General features: G+C 40.4%; 1 protein-coding gene across 1 annotated transcript; it reads right to left on the bottom strand.

Moving 5' to 3' along the window:
• Positions 1–801: 801 nt before the first annotated feature.
• On the bottom strand, positions 802–8,914 carry FAM221A (family with sequence similarity 221 member A). Its single transcript, XM_062495665.1, has 7 exons — positions 8,859–8,914; positions 7,139–7,312; positions 6,487–6,677; positions 4,271–4,477; positions 3,326–3,436; positions 2,584–2,672; positions 802–864 (listed from the first exon to the last, which is right to left on the bottom strand). The coding sequence occupies exons 1-7, from the start codon at positions 8,912–8,914 to the stop codon at positions 802–804; spliced, it is 891 nt and encodes a 296-aa protein (XP_062351649.1).
• Positions 8,915–11,730: the final 2,816 nt, after the last annotated feature.

Below are 11,730 nucleotides of genomic sequence, written 5' to 3'. Positions count from 1 at the left end.
GGATTAGACATGACGAATCTCTTGGATAAATAAGTTTGTACCAAACAACCTGCAATTATTGTTTTACATGCTATAAATAACATATCCATTTCCACTTAAGGTTTTCAGAAGTTTAGTGTAATAATTGTTATGGACAGTAACAGACAAACAGAACTGGGAGAATGGTACCACCAGAGAAATAAGACCCCTTCAAGTAGCTCATAAGTGTGGAAATGGGTTTTGCAAGTGTACAGAATGTCATATTTTAAAAAATATATATTTATATGATGGCAAGAACAGAGCCTACAGAAGTATGAGAGAAGAAGGGTATGTTTGAATTTTATGTCAAGGCAATGAAATCAACAGAAAGGGGAAAAAGATTTAAAGAAAATATTAAAATGTCAATATTAACAGAACAAATCATATCACATAAAATCCCTAACCAAGATGAGTTTAAAGGATTCTACAGATAAAGAAAATGTATCATAAAGTTCTAAGAATAAGACATAATTTTTCTTTGCCCTCTTACAACCTAATATTTAAATACAAGATTGTTCTCTCAGACCTTTAACCTTCAGACCTGCAACTCCCTAAATATGCTTCTCCATTCTCAAAGAAATATCTGTGTAACAGGTCTGGAGATTAGAAATACACTGAATAAAGAACCAATTTTATTACAAGGAGATAATTAAAAATTAATTTTGGCAAAGGAACAAAACAATGGAATAAATAAATTAATAAATACAGGTATGAATATAGGCACAGAGAAAAATACTCAATGCAATAATGAACGATGTACCAAATAATAAATGTTTATTAATCTTATGGCTTCTTGGATGGCACTGGATTCCTCTCTTTCCGTTTAGCAGCTTTCTCCGCTTTCAGCTGTAACAAAAAAAAAGACACCAGCAGTGGTTCAAGCATGGATTTTCAAATCGGCTAACAATAAAATATTAAATTTCTACATCCAGTCACAAATTTACCCGGGTGATACACGCAGTGCAGAAAGGTACACAACATTATTATCCTGACTTAGGTCTGCTTACGTTTGTACCACAAGACAAAGGAGCACTTCCAGGGCGCCGCAGCTCCTCCACTATTGAAACCTTATCTTGTTAATGGCAATCTTGGGATTCAAGGATCCCTCAAGGCCAGTGTGCTCAGGGTTTATCTCTATGTCAATGAAAGGTGGAGCAGTTTTATAGCAGATGTCTAACAGGCACAGTTAGATGAACCAGCACACATAAAACCACATAGGAATGGTGCTGAACCTTCATCTCAGAGTCTCCTGGCTGGACCCACAAGGCCATGACTTCCTCCTCTACGATTTTTTCCTACAAAACAGACTCTTGCAGAGTGGTAAAATTTATCAAAACACACACATTTCACTCTGTCATTTTGTAGTAAGGCTATTAATCCAAAAAAATATATCTGTTGGTTTTAGAAGCAAAGATTTTTCTCAAGTACTGTTACCCTAGTGAATGAAATAATATTTACAGCAATTATATAAAAGGGATGCAAAGACTTCTGCATCCCATCTAACACATATGCTACTATTAAAAATGCAAGAAAAAGTAATTAACATGCTTTTTCCCATCAAATATCAAAAGGAAACAAGATCTTATTGGGATGTCTACTAATGAACTCACCATTAAGCAAATGTTGTTGGTATACAGAAAAATGCATTTTAAAACACTTTTTCCCCTTTGGAGGCTTGAAGTTTTTCTCTAAAATTCCTACTACCTTTTGCAAAGAAAATAAAATCTTGGGGGGGAAAAGGAAATCGAGAAATTTGAATTTGATGCTTGCTATGAACCAATGTAATATTTGTAACATATGTCCATATTTTGTGATGATTTATAAAACAAAGAAACTTATTTGGAATTTCACAAATCTAGAGCAGCTTTCTCCTTAAAAAACACCTTGGTACATCCAGCAAGCAAAACAGCAAAACAGTTTAGATTTTAAAAATTGATTATCCAACATTGCCTTACAAAAGAATTCATAAAGTTGAGACATATTTCATCTGAGATGGTGGAGCTAAGGGGCTAATGTGGGGAAAGAACAGGTATTTAAACATGTGAATAACCTACACCACTGGGCCTTTAAATTAAAGATAGTCACTGTGGTGGAGGAGGCACCTCTAAGTGAGTGATACAGATCATCTCAAAAAGACAGAACAAATTTAGCCAAACTTGCACAGTCATTAAAAAAAAAAAAAGAACATTATGAAATATTATAAGTGAGGTAGCAAACACACTAAGTGTCACAGGGGAGTTTCTGTGACTCTGCGTTGTTGTTCCTTTTTGTCACATATTAAAATGTTTCGGTATAAATGTAGTAAAATGTTTTTCTCTAACAGAGAGTTACTTCAATTAAAATCTGCCTGGTTAAGATAAATGCCATCCCACAAAAGACTGACCTCTTAAATCCTGTAGTAGCTCATAACTGTATTTTAAAATTTATGTTAAGATGCTAGCTTTCTCAACAATTGAGAAGGAATTATATAACGCATTTATATGCCACTTAAATCATACATGTATGAATTTTAGCCATCCTCCTGTTAAAGTGTGTTTGAATTAAGCAATAAATGTGGTAACTTGCCCGTTCTTGATAACGTTTTTCAAAGTAAGCCATGTCATCAGCTTCTGATTGTTTTCCATGAGAAACTTGCCCTGTGCCGCTTGAACTACCTGAAAAACAAAACATAAGCAAAAATCAAAACCCCTTTTTTATTAGTGATACTTGCTATTCCATTATTTATGTTTTACATTTGGCAAAAACCATTTAAAATGGGAACTCAACTTTATAAGCAAGTACAAAACCCAGCACTTGGGACCAAAGTGGGACCTTTTAAGTCTAGGCTTGCACCTACTATAAATTGTCTTAAAGGAGTTCAACAGTTATATTAATTACTAATTTTTTTATTTTAAAAGGGACATTAAATAAGTGTAAGTGATCCACACTCCCATGGAGAAAAAGCTTTCTGGCAGAAGGCAGTTTCACAGGATTGTGCTGAATATGTACAACCCATTCAGATAGGATGAGTTTCTAAGAGGAATTAAGAATTTTAAAAACTGATCCAAAGAATCTGTGACACCATTGATGGGAAAGATAATAAATACTAAGAAAAATATAATTTAAGGTAATGAACATATCACAAGGAAAAATAAAAAGCATTAAGTTATTCTGAGTATTTGAAGTACCTGAATATTGTATTAGCATCACACAGCAAAGCTTTAATATTCATTTTAATGCCCTGAGTATCTTTCAATTCATTAACAAAATCAATTAATTTTATATTAAATTCTTTCTGTATAACAGCATTATCCTACTTATACATCACCTGCTATTTGTGGCATGGTTTGAGCAGAACTCAAAGGCCCCTGAAATGCTTTTAGAAATGGATGATCCATACTTGTAATGGGGGCTTCTAAAAGTTCAGCAGAAGGAGAACCTGACAGAAAATAAGTCAAATGAAAACAATAATTAACTCCAGGAGATACAGTCCTAATACACATGCTGGGGTCAAAACAAGGTTACAGATTCATATCTACAAGTCTCAGTGCAGACCCCATAAACTGGAGTTAACAAAAGCATTACAAGGATGGCTTCAAAAGGATTGAAAAGCTTTGTTTCTTTAATTACTACAGTAGTGTTTTAGTTTCTAAACTTCAGGCAAATCCAGGAATCCAGATCAGAATTCAAAAAATAAAAAATGGGTACAAGGCAATAATAGATAAAACAGTATTTTGGGACAAAACATGTGTTATTAAATGACACAAAACCACAGAGCAGAAAAAGTATCAAGACAACTAATGTGTCTGTTAAAAAGGTCTACTGATTACCTCTTTTTTTTTTTTTTATGCTGAACAACTATTAACCTTTGAGTTTGGAAACAAAACAAAAAAAAAATTCTGTAAATATATAACCAAGAAATACCTGGGCAGTATTAGGCTAAAGGACTAACACATACAGAAACTGGAAGTACTAGGTTACAGGATGGAATAGAAGTTATAGGCTCTCTCTAAAGGATACTCTGTATTTCAAACAGTAGCAACCAGGGTGAACATCAGAATTGTTGGAAAAGTGTTTTTTATCAGCTCACTACAGGGGGTGGGACAATGTGAATCCCTTAAAACCTTGAGGACAGCTGGAAAGGAACAGCCTTTCTGCAGTTCTACTCCTATTCATCTAATTTGCCTTCAAACTTCAAAACTCTATTTTGATTTAGTACTTTTCAAAACTTGGGTGGAGAATCAAAATTTCATCTCAGGTCAGCTGCACGTACCTATTCCACTGTCATCGAGCCTCATGTAGCCTTCTGCTAGTGAGCTAAAGCCAGTCAGCCCTCCCATGGCAGCGTAAGGAACATCCTGCCCCACGGGCTTTCCTTGGGCTGAGCGCTCCTCTTTCGTCTCCACAACTGTTTCGTGAGCATATGCTGGCTGACCACATGCACAGGTAAAGCAGCTATGGAAGCCTGAACACTTGGAACCTAAGAAACAAATAAATGAGCGAGATGGAGACAGGATTTAAGCATCTAGCTGTGAGAAAAGGCTTTATAAAAAAAGAGAAGATGCCTCTTGGGATTAGATCATGAGGGCCATCCAGTCACAGGATCTTACTGAGCCAAGTTTCAAGTACCTCTGAGGATGGAGACTCCACCTCTTCGAGCAGCCTGGACCAATGCTGGATCAGAAATTTATTTTCTGATATCTAATTGTATTTCCTATGTTGCAAATTGTGTTCATTGTCATTAACAACACACCTCTTACATCCACTTACAACAAATTAAAAAAAAAAAGAAGTTCTGGCATTGGGTAAAGCTGACAACCTGCCATCATTTTGGCAGCATTCCCTCCAAAGGTGTATAGCACATATCAGTGTTGCAGTGCTAAGAAACTTCATTAACCACAATTTATTATACAAATTGCAATTTAAATATCTTTTAAAATTAGCAAAATTTTCTCCGTAGCAAATAGACACTGTGAAAGCAACAAAATGGGTTTTACACGGGAGTATCTTTAGGCTGACTTTCAGGGGTTTTTAAGCTCACACAGCCATGGGATGTAATTGAAATAGTTATACAAATGTTATTTGACATTCAGAAACAGAGTAAAGTGTCCTGTCTGCCCTAGCTACATCTAAAACTGCCATCAAAGCCCCTCTGGAGCAATTAGGTGCCCAAGAATTTGAGGAAGTGATGTTGCAAATGTTTCATTATACAAATTACGGTGCTTCCAGCTCACAGTTCATTTTGTGGAGCACCATGAAAGATTTCTTTAAGTCTTTTGTAATATGTTGACCACATTCTTGAAAAGGTTTTTTCATTTTGGGCACTCCTCAGTAACAGAACTCTGTGTTTGGACACAGAATGCAGTATATGCAGAGCAACAAGCAGTTACATCTTTCAGTTATACCTTATCTGTCATGTTAGATTTATCAACACTGGGCAAGACTTACACCATTAAATTAAAACAAAGCAAGTCAAAAATAGAAGCAATTCTTGTCACTTCAGAAGCCTTCAGAAGTGTCTGATATTTTTAAGAAAAACTAAACAAAAAGCATTTTATATCTTAATATTGAAAACACTGTGTCCTATAGATTCAGTCTGAATTATCCAGCTGTACATCTAAGATTTTCACATTGCTTAGTGCAAATTCTTGAAAGGCTGTCATATAATTATTTTATGGTTTATTCTGTGGGATATGATTCTCCATCAGCAAAATCTGTTTACAGTTTTTTCTATACAAAATAGAGACTTTCCATGAAAGAAATTTAATAACAATACAGAAGTTCAGCAAAAAAATTCTTCACCTTATACAATTTGAGGTTTCAAACAAAAACATCTTTATGCATTATTTATTTCCTGTGGTTAATAATTACCATTGTTTCATTACATTATCCTCAAACAACAGTAGCAAAATGCTTCCTCTTAATCCCTTCTCTAAGATCTTGCTGAAACTCCATTTCCATTTGCATTTCTGGACCCACAATCTGTATGGTCATAAACCTCTTTGTTAGAGTGCTGGCAATAGTACTGTTTGGGAACAGAGCACTACTTCCTGCTGAGCGGAGAAAAGACATAAAAATATATTGATGTTATATTCAACTAGGCTATAGAGGAATGGAAATCAGCACTTCTCTCTCTAAATACCAAGCTCAGGTAGAAATGGCATGCGTATACAGCTGGAAGTGACAAACTGCAAACAGGGTGCTTCCATACCATCTGTCTTCAGGAATCTGTCTCCACAAGCACCTATCTGAAGCATTCAGAGATTTGAACTCTTTCACAGGACCTGGGGAAACTAAAAATGTTGTTCTAAACCCTCCCGTACAAAAGGTGCTGTCTTCCTTCCCACTTCCCATCCTTCCTCAAGGATGAAAATACACATCAGTGGCAAGAGCAGCACACACCCAACACCCTGGGCAGAACGGAGATGCCCCCCATGCTGCTCCTGCTGAGTTTCCAGGCAGAGTGCTGCAAGGCCAGCAGTAACTTACAGGAGTTACAGGAGAGCCCGGGTGCTGAGCTGTGCTGATCAGGGAAGTGCTTGCAGCGGCAGCGGATGGGCTGGGTGCCATTCAGGGGAACAAACTGGTAGGACTGGCACGGGCAACGCTTTACTCTGCAAGGAACATGGATGGGATGCTCTTTGGGAAGCACCTCATAGTCTGTTTTGTGTTGTTTATACCTAAAACAGGGAAAGTAATAACTTTTTAAACTTATCAGAAAATTACCCGAAAGGCTTAGCATTTATGTCACAAGTTTTATTTTGAGGTAGCTTTAATTTTACTGTTTACTCTTAATTGTTAGTTTTCAATTCAATGCTTAATAGCAGGTGGTTTTACATCTATTCATTACATAAATATCACATATGCTTATGCTTCATTTTGGGAGCACTACCAGAAACAATCTGATCTATGCTAACGCATGCCTTGCAGGTGAATTCACTGAGACTGCAAAACCATTTTGGTCTCAAAAATATGTTGACATTTGCATTTAGAAACAATTCTTACTATTTAAACCCTGTTTTTTCTCAACCTTTAAACCGTTAATTAAACTTGCCTATGTGCTACTGTAATGTTTCTGGGAATATTTCACATTTTTCTGACTATAAAAATACTAAAGTGTAAGAGAAGGGAAACTACCCACCGGTGAGTGCAAAAGCAGAGTGTCTCTGGTCCCACAAGCTTACAATCCATGCCAGTTGGTGACCTCCAGCTCACATACATCCTGTTCTGTAGCCGAGCTGGTAATACTTTTCTTTTGTACTCCTCGTATTCCTCAGGAGTAAAGAGCTTTCCTCCATCATCATCACCTACAATTCTGTATACATCGTATTAAAAAGCCATAAGAAAAAGAAGACAATAAAAGTAGCTTTCTCCAGATTTTTTTTCAAATAATATATAACAGAATTTTTTTGTAAATGCAAAACAAATATTGTATTTCATATTACTCTTCAAATAATCTAGCAGAATTATAGCTGGTTTCTAAAGAATATTTTTTGAATCATGCTCTTTTAAAATATTTGCTCTAATGGACTGGAAACCAGTTCTAATAGATAAGGAAAAAATTATTACAGCAAACTAACAGGGGTTCTTTTGTAAAAAAAACCAATGAGCATCCAGGGTCATGTAACCAGCCAGCTCTGCCTCAGACTTCTTGACTGTCCTCTGGCAAATCACTTCACCCATCTACACCCAACTGTACTAAAAATTTGTACCAGGAGATTAATCTTAATCTAGGCTGAGTATTCAGCTCTAAGCAGGTAACACCACTACCATCAAAGCAACAAACAACAAATCCAAGGTGTCTTCTGATGTGCAAGAAGACTATGTTCATTTCTGTTGGTGCAGGCTGTATCCTTCAATTCAGACAGGCCCATTTGTTTAAGCCATTATTAGGCTCAAATTCAAGGTCACTGAATAACTGGAACTCTGGAGCAGCATCCAAATTGTTCATTTATGGAAACAAGGATAATAATAAATAATAATTAAGGACAATAATAACATATGTAAAATACAATTGAGACTTAGCTGCAGCACTTACCTGTGCTGAAAGTGATTTTATTAATGTCTGTAAATATTTCAGTTATTATTTATTGGATATGCTGAAACATGCTGAAGGAGTGATTCTTTGTCAAATATTGTGTGGATTTCTGCACTGCCAGCACTGTACAGCACCAGAATAATGAGCTAACACAACACTATCTTTTGCCTGTCAACCCAGCCAACACCCACTGAATCACTGCACATCTTATGTAAGAAATATCACTGTGCCTTCCTCTGGTGTTTTACTCAAGGTTTTCCTAAACTAAATTAAGACCTAAGCACAACGACTGCGTTTATTTTTGTTCAGCCTTTCGAGAGGACCACTGACAAGATTAGCAAAGACACGCAGCACCGTAGGGGATTTGTACAATGCAAAACTTTGAGCTGGTGATGCACAGATATCCGTGTATTCTGAAAGAGCAGTACGGCTGGCAGATTATCAAATAATGGTTTGGATTGCACGGGACCTTAAGGACCACCCGATCCCGGCGCCACCGCCGTGGGCAGGGATGCCGCTGGTAGACCAGATGGCGTCCCACAGCACATCTCACACCGCCTGACGGACGAGCCCGGGGGCGAAGGACGACGCGCGACTTCACTGCTGACAGCCAGGGCTTGCAACGCGTCCTCGCCAGGGCACACCAGCCACGGCACCTCCGGCTGCGACAGCGAACGGAGCCCGGAGGAGCCAATTCAGGAGGGCCGGAGGCTGGCGAGCATCCCTTCCGGAGGAATGCCGAGCCGCGGGCCGGCTGCAGCGGGTGCGACGCGGCTGAAACCCCGTCCCTCCGCCCCAGCGAGCCCAGCCCCTGTGCCCTCACCGCCGGTACTCCGCGTACTCCTCCAGGGCCTGCGCCTCCACCTGCAGCCGCTCCATGCCCGCAGGGACAGCGCGCTGGGAACGGCAGAGCCCGCGCACGGAGAGCGGCAGGCGGGAGGCACCGGGAGACACCGGGAGGCAGGCGGTGCAAAGGCGGGGGACAGGCAGGGGAAAGGTGGGGACAGGCGGAGGAAAGGCGGGGGACAAGGGGGGACAAGCCGGGGGCAGGTAAAAGGCAGGCGGAGGACAGGGACAGGCAGGGGACAGGCGGGGGACAGGCGGAGGGCAGACAGGGGACAGGCGGAGGGCAGGCGGGCGGCTCGCCGCAGCGCGCTCCGCACCGGCGGCGGACAAACGCACGGATCCCGGCGGTCTGTGCTGCGCCAGCCGCTCGTTACCGGGCGAGCAGCGACGAGTCACACACCGGGAAGAGGCGCTGCTTTGTTTTCTTGTGGTTTGCGCAAAGCAGGGAGCTGGCTGGTAACGCACAAAAAGGCTAGGTCATCAAAACTTTACGCTGTTTATTACATTTTAACAAAGGTTACATTGGTTACGAGTTGCACAATCTTTCTCCTAATTAATATTCAGCCCCCTCCCTATTTGCTGGTGATAACTCTCACTTGTCATGCTAATTAGTACACAGGTATGGTTCTGCCCATTTGAGTCTGGGGTCTGTTTGGAGTAGGTGGTCGCGATTGCCCACAAATGGAATTACCTTTCCCTCAGTTACTGCTGGCTTCACTCGTGGTGGCTCTCATCCAGACAGTCCGTTCATCTTGGAATTGTCTTCTCTTTTCCTTCGAGCAAAAAACTAGCCAGGCATACAACGTTCACAATGCAATTGCTTAATCATAACTGTCCAGCCATGGCTACTGATTAACAACTAAAAAAACTTGCAAAGTTTGATTCAGACCTTGAAGGGCTCCGTATGAAGGAGAGGACACGTGTGATGTGCACACACACTCTCCCCTGTGCCCCTTGGGATAGACGCACTCCCTGAGCAGCAGTGCCAGGGTATGGGTGCGCACACACACACACACACACACACACACATAGGCAGTGCCTCAGAAGGGCACCCACAGTCTTGGGTGCCACCAGCCACACGGCGCCAAAGCCCTCCCAGTAGCCTGCCTTGCACCCACATGGCCCTCTGCTACTGCTGCTGCTATTAAGACCACCACTTTTCTGTTTTTTATGGTGGCTAGGTGAGGGGTGTTTTTGGTTGGTCACCGATTCCTCCTCCTTTACAAAATAAAATATGTTCTATTAGAAAATATGTTTTGCTCATAGTTCAAGACTACAGGAGGCCAACTTTGGGAAACATTCTTTACCAAAGATGGTTCCTAGATTGCCAACCTGCAAGTCGCAGATCCTCTCCATATGCCACAATCAATGTAACCACATTGGAACAACTCCAATGTGTCTTTAGTGAATCCACCACAGACTGCTATTTCTGATACTGCACTATCCTCGTAAATTGGCTAATTCTCTTTGATACAAACAGATTGGCCACAAAGTGACCAAGTATGTGAAGAAAAAACATAATGCATTTATAGTACATTTTTCTTACCTGAGCTTCAGGACATTGGTATTTAAATTGTGTTATGCTTGCTAGCATAAGCTATGAGCCTTCAGACTGTCTAATTCAGATCCAAGAGAAAAGGCTTTTTCCATACCATAAAATATTTCACTGGGAAGGGAAAAAAAAAAAGAACACCACGACAATTCAGGGAAATCTCCACATAGTTTTTAACTGGGCAAGCCACCAGCAATGCAGCTGAAGGTGAAGAAGAATGTCACAAGGACCACGGCAATGTTTTGCCAAAACACCCTCCAGAGGGAGATGAAACAACAGGAACACTCTCAGGTTCCCGGCAGTATCCAAGGAAGGTGATAGGGCGTATGGTCTGGGCATTTGTCCTGTGACTATGCCACATGTATAAGAAATTTCAGCAGAGCAGACAGCACTGCAACATAACACCCACGTTCTGTCACACAGAGATCTGAACAGGCCACCCTCAAAGGCAGGAAAGAGACGGGAGCAAGTCCCCACTGCAGCCAATACATCTTCAAGCAAGCTAGCGGAACAGAAAATTACACACACACCAAAAAATAGCCAGGATTGTCAGGGAAAAGTCAAGGAAGAGAAAATTCCTCTACTGACCAAAACTTCAAGAAAGAAACAGATGGGGAAAAGGGGACCTTGAAAGCAGGACTAGAAGTTCTGCAGAGAGTTTGAATATACTGGGAAAACACTGCTGCACAGGAGCTGCACCAAACCGAAAATCTCTGAGACACCTCATCTGTATGCATATTTTGCTGGTGCCAGAGATGCCAGAGTTGCCAGTAAAGGGGGAGGTGTGGGGGGAGGAAGAGCTCTGGCAAGCCTGGTTCACACAGCATGAGCAGACCTCCTGTGTCATGAGGTTGATGTGCCTCATCTGTGCAAGAGCTCTGTTAAAAACAGACCCATGAAATACAGTTTGGGTTTAGAGAGAAGTAAGGCAGCTTTCAGTGAGGGGTACAAATGTTAGTCTACATGTCACTCACGTCAGGGTTTATGAATGAACAGCCAGTGAGAATTTATTGAGAGTAGGAAATCAAGTAATTTTTTTGTGAAGCATTTGTCCTATGAACTACTTCCCATCAAAAAAAAAGGGGATTTTTTTCCCCCCTGGATTTAGTCACAGCAAGTGTTTAGCAATACACACAGTGTATCAGTTTTTTAGCACCCAGTGCTAATAAGACCCCACCTCAAGGTCTGCTTGGATCCAAATCTGGATCAGTAGAATTACTTGGGAACAGATACAATAGGTGCTTTGTAACTCAGAAATTGAGTTCTTCGCTAATAAAGGCATCTCAAACACTCCCTT

Source organism: Cinclus cinclus, chromosome 1 (genome assembly GCF_963662255.1).
Source record: "Cinclus cinclus chromosome 1, bCinCin1.1, whole genome shotgun sequence".
Taxonomy (NCBI): domain Eukaryota; kingdom Metazoa; phylum Chordata; class Aves; order Passeriformes; family Cinclidae; genus Cinclus; species Cinclus cinclus.
This window is presented reverse-complemented; position numbering and strand designations above follow the sequence as displayed.